General features: G+C 35.1%; 1 protein-coding gene across 4 annotated transcripts in view; it reads right to left on the reverse strand.

The window, feature by feature from the left end:
• Window positions 1-2,072: 2,072 nt before the first annotated feature.
• The window catches only part of Nox4 (NADPH oxidase 4), a 136,380-nt gene continuing 116,495 nt past the window's right edge, over window positions 2,073-21,957 (reverse strand). For 3 of the 4 annotated variants that reach the window (XM_028856725.2, XM_028856724.2, XM_028856729.2), the window contains 4 exons: window positions 19,952-20,060; window positions 17,148-17,216; window positions 15,864-15,964; window positions 2,073-2,596 (listed from right to left, as the gene is read on the reverse strand). In XM_028856725.2, coding sequence (XP_028712558.1) covers window positions 2,476-2,596; window positions 15,864-15,964; window positions 17,148-17,216; window positions 19,952-20,060 — 400 coding nt within the window. In that variant the 3' untranslated portion in view covers window positions 2,073-2,475. The remainder of the gene's footprint in view (window positions 2,597-15,863; window positions 15,965-17,147; window positions 17,217-19,951; window positions 20,061-21,957) is intronic. The other variant, XM_037197659.1, reaches the window with a different exon arrangement.

The following is a 21,957-nucleotide window of genomic DNA, read 5'->3' on the forward strand; positions in this document are numbered from 1 at the left end:
GAGAAAGACCACAGTAGAAATCATGTTCTAGAGAGATTCTTTAATACATGATCTTATTTGAGAATGTTTGTGCCTCCAAACTATATCCAGTATGTTATATATCATATCAGAGCATTATGTTCTCAAAAAGATATGTTACCTAAAGTAATTAGTATTTTTGTATGGCAATGCAAGCTTGAAATTCTAACATTTGGGAAGTAGAGACAGGAGGAAAGGAAGTTCAAGGCTGTCTTTGGCTACACAGCAAGGTTGAGGACAATTTGTTCCACACAACACAATGTTTTAAAGCAAATTAAAAAATAGTACTACAAATGTTATTAACTGAGCCCAAATGAAAAATCTTAACCCACAGTCACATTACCAGACTATGCCATTAATAGCTGCAGAATCCAAATTCTTAAGGTTATTGCACTAGCATGTACTTGTATTGTACTTCTTCAATTATTCTTATCTTTTAACAAATCAGGGAACATGTATCTCCCCCAAATTGCTGATTGATCTGTTATAAAGTTAAACTTATAGAGATTTCAGGGACACAATTTCAAATTTAATATTTATTGCCATCAAAATTAGTGATTTAAGGTATACATAACAATAACCGCCACCACAGAAAGAATCTGACAAAGCAAACAAAGCTGTCTTCTACATGTGTGATAACGCTTTAATTTTATTCCTGTTCAAAAATAAACTATGTTTAACATATAGATGCTTGAACATGCTCTGGAATTTAGATTAGGCAAGGTTTATCTAACATTGCAGACAAGCTCTGAAATATCATCTTTTCAAAAATTTTTGATCTGAATTATTGAAATCTGATGAATCCACATAATCACATGAATGTTATGATCAACAAGGATTCAGTATTGCACATCAAACTTGGATAAAATCAAGTTTCTTTTTATGAGTTCGTTCTGATCTGTGTTTGGAAATCTTTCCTAATCTATCTGGACAGCATTGCCAAAATGTAATGTTTTATATATATATATATATATATATATATATATATATATATATGTATGTATGTATGTATATGTGTGTGTGTGTGTGTGTGTGTGTGTGTGTGTCTTCAGAGCTCTTTATATGAGCATTGCACATTGCCCATAGAAGGGATAAAAAAATGTTTCAAGGAAAGAAAAAAATGTGTAAATAAATAAACATGTGGTCATTTGGTGCTAGATATTTTAGTATGCTTGTTTGTTAGTGGTGAATCACGCCAAAACCAAATAACATCACTTACCATTGTTATGTGACATGCAAAAGACTATCAAAAATAAGGCAAGAATCTGATTTCAGGAATGTGCTAAACTTGATAGCATGACTAGCTCTCTGCCAAATTAAATTGTCAACCTGTATGAATACCTTAATTATTAAGGTAGTAAAGTAGACTTCCTTCTGATTCAAGAGTATTAAATAACGAGAGGTCATAAACTGATTGGATCACATGAATAGGAAATTTAAATCTAATAATTCACCATGATACCAAACCGTGCAAAAGATAATATTAGTGACTCTTAACTTAAATTTGAATAAATAGTGAAGCAGTTCCACTTTTCTAGATAGCAAAGTGAGGGTCCCACTTCAGGAACGTGACTTCAACATCTCTAGCTGAAAGCAAAGAAAGACGAAGGAGATTGGGCTTGTGCTTCAGTGTTTGCTGCAAGATACAAGGCTCTTTGGGGCCCAAGCATAAACTAAACAAAGCACTTTCGGAGGCTGCCTTCTACAGTTTTCACTACTCTGCAACAGTATTCAGTTGAGCAAATTAGTGATAAAATAGTTCTATTAAATCACTGTGTCGAAGGTTGGCTGATGGAGTGCAGATTTGCCTGGTAGAGAATAAGGTGCAAAAAATGAGAAAGTAGATACTGAGTCAACATGGGGAGAAGGCTCAGGAGCGTGTAGAGCACAAACAATACAGGGAGACGACAGAGTTAGTAAAGGAGATTAGCAGTGGACATGGGGTACCCGTATCAATAGAAAGTTTGGTGCTGCAGTTTCAAACTCCAAGTGTTTGCCTGGATCCTTTCCAAATTAAAGCTACTCCACTTAGGTACAACGTAGAAAATGGAGTCTGAGTTTCAATGAATTTTTAATTTTGTTCAAAGTTGAATCTGTTCAACCAAAAACAATTTAGAGAGGACTGCAGCTATCAGATTCCAAGTAAGCAAGTTCAGCTCCTTGCAAGAGAGTTCTTGAATTTCCCATAAAAATCAACAGTGTGCATCTAACAGCATTCTTTTAATTTTGCCATCAAAATGTGAATCACCACACCAAATATTCTTCAGGGCCTCTTTGGCTTCTAGATGAAACATGTCATTTTGCCACATTCTTTGCATTCTCATTTTAAATAATCATAAATAATGAAATCTTGATATTCTTTGGCATAGCAGAATTGTTTGATTCAGCTTAGTTTCCAAGTCTTAGAAATTGCACTGTTCCTTCTTTAGCGTCCTCAAAAGATTAGTCTCCAAGGCTTCAACTGAAGGATTCTTTATTGTATTCAAATTTTGTCCCATATAAGTTGCTCTGGTTACTCAAATTATGAAGAGTCTTGGAAATCGAACTTGGTCCACAGCAGAAAACTCCAACTGTTTTCCTAGAAAGAGAAGAGAAGAAATGGGAAATCAGGTACAAAACTTGGCAGAACATGACGAGCACTGAGGTGTACCAACATAGGTTTAGGTATTGGAAAAGTTAATTTCTTGCTGCTTTACATTTTAGAACAACTTTCAAATTAGCTATTCATAGTTAAATTTAGAAAAATTTAACTATGAGCATAAATTGGCTGATGGAAATTTTTCAGTGTGTCTTGTATTTTCACTACATGCCACTGGTAACCACCATACAAAGACAAAGAGTGAACAGATGACAATTCTTTAATTGGCATTTTATAAATACTGTTCTAGACTTTTTACATGGAGTTGCATGAGATGTAGTTTTAAAAATAAAGAGACTGAAAAGCCATTACCAATTGGAAAGCAACATTTTTATGCACCTGGAAAAAATATATATTCACTGCAGTATCCATGAGAAATGACAAATGGGTTTTAATTATTCTCCAACATAAAACATCCTTCAGTAATTAAAGCCATGCATCTTTAACAAATAGAAGAAATAAATTCCAAGAATGAAATATTTCAGTTTGCTCTTCCTCCAAGGTTTACTGATATGCACTAGCTTCCTTCTAGGATATCAAATGTTTAACATTACCTACCCCAATGAAGACAAATGCAGGGAGCCCTCATTACCCCAGCATAATGTGGGGCAGAAGACAGAGACCAGAATTTATGGAAAGATACAAATACAGAAAACATTTTTATTAAGACTTTCACTTTGAAAATTAAACTAAGAAGTATGAAACAGAATAATTATTTGCATTCATGATGGTAAAATGGAAACATCCTCTTCCATTAAGAACCAGAAAAAGGACTTTGGGTGCAACTCAGTGTTAGTGCTGTTACCTAGCATGTGTGAAACCCTGATTTTGATCTCCAACCCTGCAATTATGACAAACCTAATATTGTATAAACTTCATATATATATGATATATATTATATAGTTTATATAATAATATGAAAAGCTTAATTGTTACTGTACACAAGGAATCACGCTACTCCAAGAAGAGACAGGTTGACAAATAAAAATCTTAATGCCAGGTCTGAGAAGCCTTTCCTGAGATGTTGGACAGGGGAGTCCTGAGACCCCCAAAACAATGAAGGCTATTGTCACTGCTCTTGGCTTTTCACCAGATCTTAATGGTAAGCTGATATTGCTGAAGAAACTATATACTTTGGTCACAGGAAATAGAGAAATCAAGTTGCTACTAATTAGGAAGCTTTCACCTTGACAGATAGTTTTCATAGTCCAAAAAGATTCTGATTCTATGTAGGTTGCTGGAGATAAATGTTATCCACACTCTTACCCAACTGTAAACATTGAGAGCTACAATAAGGACCAGTGAGGCAAGATATGACCATGCTTGCAATAATGGCAAAAAAAAAAAAAAAAAAAAAAAAAAGTGTGAACAATTGCTTTCAGATTAGGTTTAAGGCCCAGTTCACAGAAAAAAAATGCATATCTAGTATTGTAAATCTGGTGATGATACCATGGCAGGGAAGCTCATAGGCTCTAGGGATGAATTCACTACTATTATCTGCTAAATGGACATAGCACTAATCTGCCCACTCAATTAATATCTTTATACCTGTAAATTAGTTCAGATCTCAGAACTCAGCAGGAAATGCTAACAAGTGCAATGCTTGTTAGTTAATGTAGAAACTTACAACAGGTTAGAATGCAGAAAATTAGTGCCTGTGGAGTTCTCTCTCACAAATGGGACATCTGTATCACACACCCTCTCCTTAAGGCTTAGGGGCCAGGATGGAAGAACGGGCGATTTTAAGAGCCAGAGTATAGGGAGAACTGGGGGTAAAACTCTTCTGAACAAGACAGGACGGCTACACTTAGGAGTTCATGGCAGCTGTGTCTGTCCGCACAAGACCTACACGAGAACAGACAAGTCAACACTGTAGCATGGAGATGGGCTTCAAGAACCACTACCTTGAGCTGAGGAGTTACGGACAATTGATGGATGGAGGAGAGGGAGAGACAGTTTTCATTAAAGGTCTGGTCCCTGTTAGGTCAACTGGGCTCCACTGGAGGTCCACACAAATGTGGAAGGGGAAGGTGAGTGTGAGAAGACATGGGAGGAGTGGGAGGGGAATGTGATCAAAATACACCTTATACATGCATAAGATTTTCAAATACTTCATTTCATCAAATATCCCCAAATGTGTGAAGCAAGTGTTTCAGAAACTAAACACATAAATATGCTCTCTTGGGGAAAAATAAAGAAAACATATTAACCCTAGATTTATTATTGCTTATTGCCCAGCAACAATCTGTATGCCAAAGAACAGTGTGCAAAACCTCAAAAGTCTCACGGGGATAAAAAGACAAAAAAAAAAAATGAAGTTTGTAGAGGCCAAAGAAGTTATAATCCACATGACAGAATAAAGAAGAGATAGGGAGATAGATAAATAAAGGAAGGAAGGGAGGAAGGAAGGGAGGGAGGGAGGAAGGAAGGAAGGAAGGAAGGAAGGAAGGAAGGAAGGAAGGAAGGAAGGAAGGAAGAAGAAGTCTACAGCAAGAAGCTCCAAAGTTCTGGAAAGTAGAAACTTCAAATCCTTGGCTGAAAAATCATCCGGTCATTTTCCACCACATAAATTCGGTCAAAGGACTACAAGAGATAGCAGGTTAAGCACTTCTCAAAGTTTGTAGAGGACTGTGAAGAATTCATAAAACCACAAACCAGAATGGAAAAACCTGTGCTCCATTGTCCCTAAGTGTCCCCTTAATTGCAAAGGGTAGTTAGTGGAGATGTTGATAAAATTAACCTTAAACTTCAGATTGACATACCTCTGTACTAAGAAATCACACAGCAAGCTTCAAAGAGCAAAGTGAAACAAAGTAGTGGAGATGCATGGTGAAACAAATCTAATATAGTATGGAAGAAAAAAGTTAAAATTCAAATCTTAAAATGGGCAGAACTTAAATGTTGTCAGAAGGGCCTGGCTATGTAGGTGAATGTTATACCGTGTGCTCAGCATGCACCACCCCTCCCCATTTCTCTCTCTCATACACACACACACACACACACACACACACACACACACACACACACACACACACACAAACTCAGGAATCTAAAAGCAAGGCAATATCTACTTGGGAGTATTATAGACTGATTTGTTTTCCTCCATTCTTATGCTGAAATCCTAACTTCAGTGCCTCAGATTGTTACTATTATTGGACATAGGACTCTTAAGAAGATGATTAAGTTAAAATTTAACATGAAGCATGGGCCTGAATAGAATGCAAGTATTATAACTAGATGGAATTTGGACACTAGTATTGTGTGCAAACAGAAAAAAAAAATGGTTGTGTGAAGGGGGTAGAAAGAGAACAGCCATATGCAAAACAGGGGTACAGTCATTTTTCTCAAAGGAAATGGAAGGTTTTTTTTTTTAAGTAGGCATAAGTACATTTCCTAGGATTGAATACATGTTTTAAAGTGGAGAGTACACTAGATAGGTTAACAATACAGTAATAGACCTTCAATGTTGTTTGAATCTAGATGGTCTTTTAATAAAAAACCCAGAGCCAGATATCAGGGTGAAAGCTGAAAGATCTGAGAAGCAGAAGAGCCAGCCACTATTTCTTACCTCTAAGAAATGTTCAGCTTAAAGAAAATGAATTCCAAAAAAAAAAAAAAAAGCCGGGCGGTGGTGGCGCACGCCTTTAATCTCAGCACTTGGGAGGCAGAGGCAGGCGGAACTTTGTGAGTTCGAGGCCAGCCTGGGCTACCAAGTGAGCTCCAGGAAAGGCGCAAAGCTACACAGAGAAACCCGATCTCGAAAAAAACCAAAAAAAAAAAAAAAAAAAAAAAGAGAATGAGTTCCTGTTTCCTCATGCCTTATATACCTTTGTCTGCCCAGACATCACTTCCTGGGATTAAAGGCATATGTGTTTACCAGTACTGGGATTAAAGGTGTGTGCCACCACTGCCTGCTTCTGTTTCCAGTGTGGCCTTGAATTCACAGAGATCCAGATGAATTTCTGCTTCCTGAGTCCAGATAGGATTAAGGGTGTGTGCCACCACAGCCTGATTTCTATGTCTAATCTAGTGGCTGGCTCTCTCCTCTGATCCTCAGGCAAGTTTATTAGGGTACACAATATATCACCATACTTCAAAAACAAAAGAGAAATAAAATTGAAATCATAACATTATAATCTATCCAAATCAAATTCTACAAAGAACAAAGGCTGAGAAAAATATTGCCAGTGGCCTTGGGAATAACAACAAATATTTTAACATATATGTAACTGGTACTCTGGTGGGAGAGAAGACAGACTAGGATAAAGCTGAGGAATTAGCTACCAAACATCTCTCAAATTTGACATAAAAAAACCCTTACAACCATTAAATCCAAGAATCACATGAACTTCAAGAAAATGCTGTACCTAGAAGGGGATAAAAACCCACATATTGCACATCAAAAAGAGAAGATGATGGGCAAAGTTGTCAGTTAGTATTTGTCTCAGAATATGCATGTAAGAATGCAGTGGAGTGACATCTTAAAATGCCAACAAGGCAAAATGTCAACTATTGTACGACAAACCATCCATACACTTTAGAGAATCATCTTTGAAAATGAGAACAGAATAAAAAAAATTCTAGCAAAACTTGAATTTACTGGGGGAAAAAAGCCATCACTGCAAGGAAGGTTAAAGGAAATTCCTCAGGAAGAAGCAAAATGTTACCAGATGCTGTCCTGCTTAGTCTTAGTTGTCAACTTGTCACAGCAGAGAGTCATCTGAGAGGAAAGCCATGGTACAGGAATTGTCACAATCAGACTGACTAGCAGACATGTCTTTGGGGATTATCTTCATTATTTGATTCAGGATGTCTCAGGCTATGCAAATCTATGGGTACATATAAAGCATGGTTTTGTATAATTTCTAATTTCTTGATCACTTCCTTGACTTTTGCAACAAACCAAAAACAAAAGAAAAACTAGGAAGTAGGTGTACAGCCAGGCGAATGAGGGCCAGCAGCAGAACCATGGATGAAGAGGGGATGGAGGCACATAAAGGGATACAAGAGGCTTAAAGGAGAGTATAAAAAACAGTGAGGTGCAGTGCATAGCTTGAATACAATTCCTCCACTTTAGGCTCTGTAACAATCACTACAAGACCTTCACAGAACTCAGACAGCTCTACAGACCCAAGAGTTTCAAAACTGAGGACTTGGGAATGGGCTCAGGACCTTGCTTTTCTATAGTTACCCAGCGATGCTCAGCAAAAAAGTTTGGGAAGCAACTGTCTAAAGAAGTTATTTCTGAAAGAAATAAAGACACAGGCATGATGAATATGCCAATACTGGAGAAAATGCTCTCTTAAAAATACCCATTCAATCCGAAGAAATGTAGATGACAAAATGATAAATAAGTGAAATTAGTAGGATTAAACTGATATATTTAGACCCAACCATATCTCTATTAAATTCAAAGTAAACACAGTTAAAGGTTTAATGCATAGGAAATAAAAAATGTATAACATTTCAAAGACAGATAGACCTAGAACTATAGTTGATTTCAACAAATTAAGTAGACAGAAAGGCCATAAATGTACTAAAATCTTAAACATTACCATTAACCAATCAAAACTATTGCATTTGTTATTTATTTTTCAACTAGTTAGTAATGGTGAAATAAAAATCTTTTCAAATGTGTATATCACACCAGGTAGACCATATCCTAGGCAAAAAAAAAATTGTCTCAGTAAATTTTAAGGTGGTAGTGAATACATACTTTTCAACCAAATCTTTTTTTTTTTTTTTTATTCTTATACTTTGTGGGCATAGTGCATTATGGTAAGAAAGGCATGACTGTAGGAGCTTGAGGGAGTAGATGTCATCACATCCACAGTCAAGGATCAGGGAGCAACAAGTGTGGCTGCTCACCTCCTTTTCCCTTTTCATTCATTCTGAGACAACAGCAATGGAATGGTGATACTTTCAGAGTGGCTTTTTCACCTTAGCTCAACTTCTTTATAAAATCCTTCACACAAATATCCAGAGATTACCATGATTGTTCTAATCCTGCCAACTTGACACTCCAGGTGGATGGACATTCACAGTGGAAAGTGAAGTTTTCGCACTCGAGGATCAAGTGAATACAGAGACAGGATCTGTCATCTCAACTTGCCTTGCCCATCTCGAACGTTCTCCTAAATGACCTGACTTCCTCATACTTGCCCATAAAGGTTCCAAACTTTCCAGCTGTGGAGTGGGATGGAAGAAGGGGATGAGGAAGCCAGACACAACCCCTTTATCTACAAAGTTATCCTGCCTACAAGACAGATTAGGGCAATGGTGGAGCAAGGCTTGTGGGAGTTAACCCACCGATATCTGATCTGACTTCAGGCCCATCCAATGAGATGGATCTCATAGATGAGGCTTCCTGGGTGACTAGAAACTTGAGACTAGATAGTCCAGGGACATTGAGTAAAACCAAACACTGCTGTTTTGCTAAAGTAACACAGCAATAAAATGACTCCCAGTGACAGTCTGCTAAATTGAGACATCAGTTCCTTTCTCAGCCATAATCAGAGAAGTTTTCTCCTGCAACAGGTGGGAAGAAATACAGAGACCAAAGTCAGATAATATTCAGAGAGTGAGAGACCTGGAAATACTCAGCCCTAAATGGGACGTCTCCATCAAATTCCTCCCCTTAGGGCTCAGGAACCCTGAGGAAGAGGAGTCAAAAAGAATGTAAAAGCCAATGGGGATGAAGGACACCAAGAAAATAAGGCCCTCTAAAGCCAACAGGACTGATGCACATACGCACTCCTAGAGACTATGGCAGCATGCACAGGGTTTGCAGGATGGGTTCCTGGAGTGAAAGGAGAAGTGAACACCAGCAAGCCTCCAACCTTAACCCAGAAGTTATCTCCAGTTGATAACCATTTGCACATGAAAATTTAATTTCTCCAAGTGTATCTCACTGGGGAAACAAATGAATCTTAAGGTAGGCTGCATGCCCAGCAATAGATGGCCAATGGAAAATAAACTCAGTGGCGTCTTTGGAAGTTCCTTCTCTCATAATGTCATATCAGGCTTCTTTTTTAACTTTATCTTTTTTTTATTTTATTACTATTTTTTGCTATTTTTCTTAAGCTTTTAAGTCCTTTGCATATATGTTATGGCTGCCAGTCAAGTGTTTTTTATGGGATCCTGAGCATATAGTCTGCTCATCTATACCTGTTTCTTGTACCTTTTCTTGAGCTCCTTTCTTTTTGCTTGTTTTGTCCTATTCTGATCTGTTTGTCTTTGTTTATCATATTAACTATATATTATATTAATTATATTATATTGTTATATTAATTGTATTGTATATATTATATTATATTATATTATATTATATTATATTATATTATATTATATTATATTATATTATATTATTATCCCTTAGAAGCCTATTTGTTTTCTTATATTTTTGGTTGTGAGCCTAGCCTTTAATGGCTGAGCCATCTCTCCAGCCCCCTGTTTGTTTTCTAATGAGAGACAGAAAGGGTGGTTGATCTAGATGGGAGGAGTTGTGTGGAGGGGCTGGGAATAGTAGAGGGACAATAAACCATAATCCGTATATATTATAATGAAAAAATATATTTTTGGTAAAAAAAAAATGTAGTTGTAAATTTTTATATTTAAAAATTTGACAGAGTGTGCTTTCCTTCAGCCCACATGTTTAAAGCTTGATCAGAAGATTTTCAAACAAACAAATTTTGGTTCTATATAAATAACCAAAATAAATTTGAAAGTATTTGCATATTCAGAAGCCGATCAGAATAATTCCAAATATTGCAAGGACAAAACAATAAAACATGACAATTAAAAGTATTTATATCTGTATAACAATGAAAAAAATGAAACAAAAGTTGTGAGATATAAACAAAATGGTGTCAGAGAGAAATTTAAAGTGTTAAATCTTATTACAAAAGAATCCAAAGATAACACTATGTGTATCCACAAACATTTTAGTCAATTACATGGTAATTAAACTACAAACAAGAAAAAGGAAAAGAAGTATGAAAATACATACTGCCATGCTTAATAAACCCTGGATTACTATTAAAACCATGGTCACTTTTGTTACAATGAAGTAAGAGTGAATGGATGGCTATAACCATTTGCACTTAGACTGCATAATGATGAGATAATATCATTATCTCTTTGACAGAAAAATTTACCAAGTTTGTTTTGCAAGTTTGATTTCCCGAGGCCTCCTTTTGATAATTAATCCATTATTTTTAAAACACTCCCATACCATGGACATTTTGTTTGCTTTCACATTTTCAACTGCATATGGTGTCTTTATTCCTATAATTTGGGGTCTCTTTCTCTTCACTGTCATTTTCTCTAACTTAGTAAAATCCTATAACATTTTAAATATCTGCAATTAATCTAATTAATCTTTACAATCTATATGTACTAAAATTTCAATAGATCCCTCTAGCCTGACAGATATTTGCAGATACAATTACAAATACTGATGAGATGGATGAAGTCAACTGTTAAGCAGAGACTAACACTGTCTGAAAGAAGACATTGAGATTAATTTCAAATGCTTAATATGCCAGTGCATAATTTCTTAATATGAAACACCTGCTTTTGTATGTAGAGTAAGGGTGTGGGCGTTAAATGATGAGAACTTGTTTCATTCTATGTAGTATCTGCAGCTCAGGACTGGTAGGTTTTGGTGACTTGATTCAAGGAGGTGGCAGGAAATGTGAGTGCCAAAACTAGTGATGGCTTAGTCTGTATTGCTTTGGAAATTCTATGAAGCAATAAAATAAAAACATGGCCTGAAACATCTAATACTATCTTATTTCCCTTTGTAAAATAAATACATACCATAGCTTAAAATACCACATTTATTTTTATGATAAACAATAGGAAACTGAATTTGAGCTATTATAATTAGTTCTGACATTGTGAGACTCTCCCTTTATGCTTTTGAAAAATGATTATTAACAGAATGATTGTTTAGCATCTGTGTAGAAAGCGTGGTTTCCATCTCTAGCATGCAGAGAAACACAAATAAACAAATCAAGAAAGAAAGAAATGGCAAGTGAGTTATGGATGCCTTCATGATGTTATATGACTTGAAATACTGGATCTGGGAGTTTCTATCATCACTGTCAAGTCCCACCCTTTAAGAGACAGATTCCAAAGTTAGGCAGTTAATCTTTCAATCTGAGGAAAGCTATATGCTATAAAACGCACACTGAACCCATAGCCAGGAGAGAGCAATTAATTTTTGAAATCGATTATCAGTTATAGCATTCAATTCTCCATTGTATTTGGGGGTTGCAGTTCATTATAAAATAATAATGAAGACAGGGTAACTTCAAAATATCCTCTTTTTTAATGGGCATATGTTTTGATTAAAATGTTTTCATTTTATGAATTTAAAGAAGCCACAGTGATGCAGGATATACAGGTGAGTTTTTTTTTAACTAGGATATTTGTCCTAAAATACTGTATTACTCCCACATGAGAAAGAAATTTCCTTACTATTTTAAACAGTAGAGCTCTAGAGAGACCTAAATGTTCATAATTAATGTAGTTGTGGTCACATTATCTATATTTTATAATAGTGTAAAGTAGAATATCACAAAAATTGTCCATTATCAAAATGTGAGAGTATCATTAAAAGTAAATTGAAGACAAATCTGCAAACATTTTTAAAAAGGGAAAAATAATTATCTACTATAGCGTCACTATATTTTTGTTTTAAAAATTAAAGCTGATGTTTCATATGTGTAAACCTATCAATTACACACTGTCCTATTTTATTTTCCATTGCTATGAGAAACACAGTGAGCAAAAACAACTTAGGGAGGAAATGATTCCTTAGAGTTTGTAGACTCATGAAGGGTTGTTGGGGCAGGAACTCAGGGCCACAACTGGATGCAGAAACTGAAGCCAAAACTATGGAAGAACACTGCTTGCTCACCAGGGCTTCCTTAATTTGTCCTTTTATACACCCAGCAACATCTGCCTAGGGGTGACACCTCCCACAGAGACTGGGCCCTTTCCCATCAATCATTAGTCAAGAAAATGCTCCCATACACCTGTGGGCCAATATTATGAAGGCATTTACTCAACTGTGGTTCCCTCTTCCCAAATGACCCGAGCTGGTGTCAAGATGACCAAAACCTAATCACCACTAAGACATGCACACTGGTACTTAAGAGCTTCTGTAATAATTCCTAACATGAATTAACAGTTGCCATCTCTTGGACATAGATAGTTTCACCTCAATTTTCAATCTATATCATATACTAAATAAAGGGATGCCACTGGTTTAATAAAAAAAATGAAAAAAAAATTGTCCATCACAGAGTGTTAAAAAGCTGGATGTATGCATTAGTCATTTCTATTTTTATTTTGTTGTTTCAGTGACTTTTAAGTTTGAATTTAACCAAAGGTTTTAAGTGAAACTTTCTATTTATGTAGTATTCATCCCCTATTATTTCCAAGTGTGCTATATAAAACGCATTAAAATAATTAATTTCACATGCATGTCTTAATACACACAGCAAAGAGCAATTTATAGTGTGAACAGTAGCTGGTGCAATTCATTCTTCTTATGCCAGTTTCACTGTTTCATAAGAAAGGAACTAATAAACATACAGAATAATTTTAAAATATAAATTTAATGACAAATAATAAGAACCACAAACTAATGGAAGGAGCTGATAATCTCGACCTGATTCATTGTGAGAGAGCCAACGCATTGGGGTATGGATTCAGAGTTGAGCTAAGGAAACTGATAAAGTTTTTAGCAATGTGGAATGGAAAAATATAAAAGAATGTTCTCCAGAATTCAGTAAATAATAATGTAGTGTCTATACCAAGGGCCAGATAAGTCAGACAAAATTATCACACCTAAGTGCAGCTGACACTGGAGAATGATGGGAAAAGAATGTGTTCAAAACTAGGCTGACATTTCTTTACATTGTTCACCTTTACTAGAAACATGAATATTACAAAGTATCTCTGCTTTGATATAATAAATAACCACTCTCTCTTGACTTGAAAAGTAGTTTATCAAAGGAAAGAGAAAGCAACTGAAGGAATTTCAAACATGCCTCAACTTGAACCACATGGGTAGCTTTAATTCTTTATATGTTTGGTTCCTTTGACTTCCAGTTATAACTTCTGAAACAAAATCTCTGAGGGTGCAGAGGCCACACTGAGTTAGTGATCTTTTCAGTACATCTTATCAACCATGCATTCATGGCTTGGAGGTCCTCTTTAAAGCTTTTGGTCTTTCAAGATGGCCTATGCACTTAGAATCAATAACCTCTGTATACGTCAAAATGCATTTTTAAAATTATAAAATTTTCATCTACATTCATATACCATATAATGGAATTTCAAAAAAAATCATGCATATGACTGTGGTCCCATAACATGGAGACAAACTAAAAAATTCTTGATGATGAAAATTATTGTGTATGATATATAATACTTGATGATAAATGACCATGTTTGTATATATTTTTTATACTACACATTTTGTTATTGTAGAGTGTACTCCTTTTACTTTCTTTAAAAAGAGAGTTACTGTAAAACTGCAGTAGCCTCAGAAATGTCTGGTTTACTAAGACTTTTAGCTAAATTATTTTCTCTTGTGCTTCCTTTAAACTTATATCGCTTTATTGATAATAGCACTGGGAACACTGGACTCTATTCTATGTCTATCTAAATAAACACATGTATAGATAAACTCATATAGAGATCTGGAGATATGTCACATATTATAAGCATGTTCATTTGCTTAAATACCCTTTCTATATAAAAATGTATTATTAAAATTATAAAATATTCAACTACATTCTTTAACCACATAGTGACATTTCAATCAAAGATTAATCAAACACATGATTGTGGTCACATGACATGAAAACAGAATTAAATTTCCCCTCACCTAATGATACTATAGCTGTCATTAATATATAAGTACAGCACATTGTTCATGAGTTTGTGCTCAATTTGATACAGTTTGACTGTTCTGTGAACCATATAATAATACTAATAATTAATAATAATTAATAATAATGTATAGTAATATATAAGTATGCATTACAGGATGCTTTCACAAGGATGAACATCCCCAGTGATACACATCTCCAAAAATGTCTATATCACTAATTGAATGTACATATTAGTTATCACAAGGAAAAATATTAGCCAATGAACAAGCTGTTCCTAAGGTACTTTAAAAACAAAATTATAATTTTTATGCCTACTTGATACAGAAGTGATATCAATTTAGCAATGAAGGTATAACTTTTTCAATTATAAAAATAAATCAGATTCTGAGAGAATTCAATGGGTTAATGAATTAAACAGCAATTCAAATTTAAGAGGAAATGTTGTACAATGTCCAAATGCTAGTTAAGAGTTTATGCAAGCACCATTTTTTTAACCAAGGAGTTAATATATTTCTATACCAGCATATATGTTTAAAGTAATTAATAATGAAATGTTCACATCTGCAAAATGTTTAGTACAACTTATGAAAGATCAAAAAACTAAACTCATGTTATAAACTTAGATGTTTATGGGCAAAGTTTTCAAAAGTATTTTCCATAGTTTATGGTTACTGCACTTCACTATGGTAAATTCAGTAATGACCCATGGACTGGTTTGTCTGCTCCAACGTAAATACCTTTCCTTTCACAGTTAGTTCTTCAGATCACAGACACATCTATAACATTATGATTCTTGATAAAACTACAGCTTGTAAGAGGGAAAAATGCATTTGGAAATAATTCTTGTTTGAAGAGTTAACCTTAAAATAAAATCTTTGAAAAAAACTTCAGTCTGATATTAAAGTACAAAAATGCAATTTCTGAATGTAGCTATTGTTAGGTGTATTGATGATGTTCCCTTGTTCACCAAAATGATATTGAAAATCTTTTACCCTGATTGTTTGAAATACACCCTGAAAATAAATATTCAAGTTAAAGTGAGCACACAGATCTAGAAGTAGGTAGGTGAATCTAATTCACCAAGTATTTCTAAATTAATTTTTAATTATTCAGTATTCCCAGCTTTTAGGGTGGTAACTAACTTACGCCATCTTTTGATTGAAACTGAATGTTCAAATGACTTTGTAATTTGTAAACAAAGTGGCAATTCATCTTTAAACATTTCATGGGATGGGCCAGGAATATTTTAATTTGATCTTCAGTCACATGTCAATTTTATGAGGTACATTACTTACCCTCTATTACATTTTGCTATTTCTTCAAATAAAAGTTTCCACCGAGGGCGACCAATAAAAAGCCTAGAATTCAGTGTGTGATATTTTTCTCCAATTATCTTCTGTCAAAAAAGAAGCACATGTTTTATATGACATAACTTTGGATAAATAGTGCATTTCTCTTATATGAATTCACCTAGCCTATATCTGCCTTCCAAATTCCCATGACAAAAGGTAAGAAATGGAAATCTGTGAAGTATAATTATTTCAAAAGTCACTTTCATTTTCTTCTCCTTTAAAATTCAGTATCCTTTTGAATGTCATTTTTACAAATTGCTGACATACCTAGATCTTAGTTATTTGCATCATTTTTAATAAATTTAAAGTAAGATAAAGAACAAATTTCAATTCATCACATTCCTATTAAATAGGTTCAAAATTAAATGTCCTGCCATATGTTTGTACCTAAGTACAGTTATCATATTCTACTCATTACATGAGTAAATTAACACAAATTGTTATCACAAATTTAGGGAAATAACTCTAGACAAGACATCCCAAGACAGCAGAGTTCTAAATCTCCACCCTATCAACCAATGATGGTTAATGGGATCACTCTTGCAAAGAATAAACACTGCTTCTTAATTGACAGTGAACAATCAGAGGGAAATCACAAACACACACACACACACACACACACACACACACACAGTTGTTGTTTTTTTGTTTTTTTATTCTGGAAATACAAGATTTACACCATTATACACCAAGATTCCCCACATTATACAGCTACCTGATATTTTCAAACATTAGTTTGTTTCACATCAAAATATAGACACTAATAGCAGACATTGTACCAATTAGTTGAGATGACACAAAATGATGTAAGGAAAATCCTCAGAATAGTCCCTCTTATAGTAAACAATGCATGGTGGCTCTGTTTCTATGTCAGATTCCTCTGGGATGGACTAAGTTTAATTGGGTATGACTTAATCTTTTCTCACCATAGCAAACCTTCCCTCTATGGAAAAGGATGTCTCCCTAGAAACACAGAACTTGAAATAACCCCAAAGAGGAAAGATAGAATCAAAAGATTTGCTTCAGTGTGCTGTGTGGAGAACTGAAAGGCACAACAGGCTTGACTTCAAGGACAAGTTATGAGTTTCCTGGACAGATTCCAAAGGCTTTCCTCTAGGAAACCTCTGCTCAGACCTTCTGCAGAAACTGTCTTCCAGCACAGCTCTTCTAGTAAATCTTCTGTTATCAAGGGGTCCATTTAATTAACAAGCACATCCAGCCACATACCTGTATTCCATCTGTTTGACTGAGGTACAGCTGGATGTTCACATAGTCAGGTCTGTTTTCTTGCCAAAGCTGATAAAACATAAAATTGAAAAGACTCATTTAAGTTCTTTCCAGGTACTCAGTTTCTACCTAGCATATGTGACTCTATAACACAAGAGATAATTTGGCTTATCATAGTAAATATAATAAAACACAAGTAGGCATGGAGTTGATAGGTGATTAAAAAATACACAGACACACAGATGACAGGTGACAGGTTCTTACATTCCTAACTTGCTCTGATCTACTGCTGATATTTAGGGGTAGTGGTGGTGGTTGTGGTGGTGGAACAAAACAATCATCTACACTTAAAGACACATAATAAACCATGCTAAGCACTATCTTATACCTATAAGTCCTTTATTTTATTTTCTACAAGGCCCTACATTTTAATCCATGCCTTCACCCAGCAAAACAAGGAATTTTCATTAAAAAAAGACAATAGGGATACAGAATTTTCATGATATGAAAATAAACCTGAAGAAGAAAAAGTAAACCTGTACCCATTACATTCATCTACTGCTGACTTTCCACAAGGAAAACTGAATGAGGCAAGAGATACACTGGCAAAGCAGTCATCTAGAAAATGTGAAACACCGGCTTTTCCTTTTCCTCTCTCACCTGGAAACGATTATTCCACATTAACTAACTACAAAGTGAACTATTCCAAGTACCTCATGTAAATGGTGCCATAACGTATTTGTCCCTTCACATGTGGCTTCCATTACTTCAATTATCAGAGTATTTCCAGGTCCACCCAAGTTTTAGCATGTGTGGGAATCCTCTAGTTTTTCAGGTTAAATAATTTTAATGTATAAATACACTGCATTTTGTTTTTCCATTAGGCATATATGAGATGTTTGCATATTTGGAATATTGTGAATAATACTTCTAAGACCACTTTGTAAGAGTCTACATCTCCAATAATACTAGATTTGTATTTAAAACTCTTTTTTTCAAACAAAAAGTCTGCTTTGATAGAGTACTACAGGCACCCACACATACATGAATACAGATGCATGTATACAACACGTGCACAAACACCCCTACATAGGCACACATGCACACAACTCTCCTGTTGCATCTCTTGCCTTTTCTTGTTAAAGACCTCCCCTCTCTTCTTCTATTGCATTAAGCATATGACTGAATGACAGCACTTCCTGGAATGTTGGGTCCCCTGTCTTGACTTTGTTACCAAGATTTTTGACTAGTCTGTATCATAAGAGCACTTGGTTTGGTGGACACACTTAAACACACTCATTAAATAAACAGACTCTCTGTCAACAACATTGATATGCTTCTAATTTCCTTTTCTTTTTGGCCCAAATTGGAATCACAGAATTAGAGAATCCTGCACATTACTGGTTTAGTTGTCTATCGTACTACTAATATAATAAAGATAAATGCTTGGCTTTATTTTGTTACCTGATAGATCTTTAGCTCCTAAGACAGATCCTATTCACAGTTGATAGTTAATGATATTTGCTGGATGATATCAAGACTGACTCCATGAAGAAAAACATATTGCAATGAAGCATGTGAATGATAATCAATGAAGAACTTTTTAAAGTTACAAAGAGGCCATAAGTAAGGAATTGATAAGTAAGTCAGTAACAGGGAGCCATGAAATTCTCCACATCAGTAAAGACAATAAATGGATTCTATGCTCACTCATAGAAAAACAACATTTAAGATGTAGCAATAAGCCAGGCAGTGATGGTACATGCCTTTAATCCCAGTACTCGGGAGGCAGAGCCAGGCAGATCTCTGTGAGTTCGAGGCTAGCCTGGTCTACAAAGCAAGATCCAGGAAAGGCACAAAGCTACACAGAGAAACCCTGTCTCAAAAAAAAAAAACAAAAAACAAAAAAAAAAAACCAACAACAAAAAAAAAAAACAACAAAAAAGATGTAGCAGTAAGTTTTACAATAATTTGAAGAAAAATATAAATAATATGCTAGAACTTTCATAATTATAGTGACATAGACTTGGTAGGTAAATTAGCAAGAGAGATTTAACTTTATTCAATAGATTTGATGTATTTGTAGCAAGTACTTCACATGTGTAATACTGATAGTGGCTTTACATATACAATTTGAATAAATATAGGTATAAAGGAATGCAAATGCTATTGGTAGGACAGGTGAAGAATGCATATCATTTCTGAGTAAGAAATGAAAAAAAAGACTTTTAATAGTGTATAGTGGATCAAGAAACATGCTGACTATAATATTAAAACAAGAATATGGGACAAATTTATTGTAACTGAGCTCAGAAGATCCTGTAGTGTCTCTGATGGTTCTTTCATCTCTCTTCTCTCATCCCTTCTAGCTATGTGCATGTACAACTATGTTGAGTGTTTTATGTTAAAATGCAGAAATTCATGTTCAGGTATGTCATAGAAAGACATATATTAATAAACATCCACATTTCAGAAGAAGTAAGTCTGCTTTTATTAGATGTTATCTCTGGTTTTAGATTTAAGAGATCTTTTTATTCTACAGCAAGCATTTCTTGCTTTTTTTTTTTTTTTTTTTTTTTTTTCGAGACAGGGTTTCTCTGTGTAGCTTTGCGCCTTTCCTGGAACTCACTCTGTAGTCCAGGCTGGCCTCGAACTCACAGAGATCCGCCTGGCTCTGCCTCCCGAGTGCTGGGATTAAAGGCATGCGCCACCACCGCCCGGCCATTTCTTGCTTTTAAAATATAAAAATAAATACTGTTTAGAAAATGACATAAGTAAAAAAACAAAAACCATCCTGATGTTACCTTGTTATGCAACATACAGAGTAAGTCTGCAAACCACTGGAATGATTGGATGTCTCTGCACACCCAGATAAAGTACAGTCTTCTTAGCTTGTACGGCTTCCAGTCATCCCTTTAAAATCAATAGAGTGAAGCTGTGACTGGTACTGCATAAACAGTACAAAATTCACATATTCTTGAAGAGTTTCATTCATAAGGAACCAACAGGGAGCAAACAAACACACCCAAAACCCAGCTACTTCCAAGTCAGTATGTTACACAATATTTACTGTTACTGTCAGTTATGGTAACAATACATTGACTTACGATGTCACCAACTGCTAAATTTGTCAACATTATATACCCATCACCTGTGTCCACTTCAAGACCAGAAATTGAACTCTTGGATCAGAAGAACACTGGCTCATGAGTCCCAGAAAAACAAGTTCTCTATTCTAGTAAACTGTATTATTGTGCAGGGATCAAAAGGTCATTTCATTCGGACTTGCCCTCACTTTTAGGCAAAACCATTCCAAAAACTTGGTTGTTTATCCATTTCATAATAATCATTTAATAAAGATTTCACAACCACACACTATGTAATACATTCCAGTCACTTTCAATTCCAAGTCTGGATGCCTACTTATGACTATGAAGCAGACTTGAGGTTAAGAAAATGTTCCATTTTTCATAATACTAAGTATCAAAATAACTTGTAATGTGTTGTCAGAAACAAATGATTTCTGGATTGGAACATGCTTAATTTTGTAAGAGTCTCCAACATGTCCCCAAATCACATCCTGTATAATATTTGAAAGTGAAATAAAATATTATTCAAAAATAGCTTTCATTTATGAGTTTTGGTCTAGATGTGTAGCCCAAGCTTATCTATTTGAATTCTTGACCCTCCTAACTAAGCCAAAGGAATATTGCTGCTGCAGCTGCTGCTGATGTTGCTACTGCTGTAGCTGCTGCTTCTCCTCCTTCTCCTCCTCTTCCTCTTCCACTTCTCTGGAAAGAAGAAGGCTGAGTCAGGAGACATCAGCCAGATACCCAAGGAGCAACATGTAATGGGACACAGGTAAAGCCAGGAAACATGTGTCTGTACATAGATTAATAGTTAAGGGGTAATTTGAGATACAAGAGCTAGCTAGCAAAAGGCTTGAGTCATGGCCATGCAGTTATAATTAATATAAGCCTCTGTGTGTTTACTTGGGGAACTCGAGTAGAGGAGATTTGTCCAGACAGCCAGCAGGCCAGGACACAGGAAATCTTCCAACTACAGGATTAGAACATGCTTATTTTTGTAAGAGTCTCCAAGATGTCCCCAAATCACATCTTGTATAATATTTGAAAATAAAATAAAATATTATTCAAAAATAATTTTCATTTATATTATGTGTTTTAGTCTAGCTATGTAGCCCAAGTTTATCTATCTTGAATTCTTGACCCTCCTAACTAAGCCAAAGGAATATTGCTGCTGCAGCTGCTGCTGCTGTTGCTGCTTCTTCTTCTCCTTTTCCTTCTCCTCCTCCTCTTCTTTTTAAAACATTCCCTCACACATTTTAATGTGAATTTTGTCTACTTGAGACGTTAATGGAAGCGATCTGGAAGCACCTTTTTGCTGTCACTTTCTGTTTTTATAGTGATGAATTAACCTTTGTTTATAATTCTGGAACTAAAATACTAAGAATATTTCCCAGTTGGGCAATCTCAACTTTGACATTTCTTTTCTTCAGTCTGTTCCAAATTTGCTAATAAATGAAGGGATGAGGTGATGATATGTTCATCATCTTCTCATAAAAGTTTTTCCTGATCATACTCTTATATTACCCCAGACATTTGTTTTTATACTCTATTCAACTTTTTTTGGCTTATAAGTTTTCTTTTATTAATTTCTTTCAAACATGTATATTTAATGCATTTTGGTCACTCTCCCCCCAATCCTATCCTCTCTCCCTCCATCACTATCAGCTCTCCTTACTTTCCTGTCAGTCCTTTACCTAGATTCATGACTTTTGGTTTTGATC

The sequence above is a fragment of the Peromyscus leucopus genome, chromosome 1 (genome assembly GCF_004664715.2).
Source record: "Peromyscus leucopus breed LL Stock chromosome 1, UCI_PerLeu_2.1, whole genome shotgun sequence".
Classification (NCBI taxonomy): domain Eukaryota; kingdom Metazoa; phylum Chordata; class Mammalia; order Rodentia; family Cricetidae; genus Peromyscus; species Peromyscus leucopus.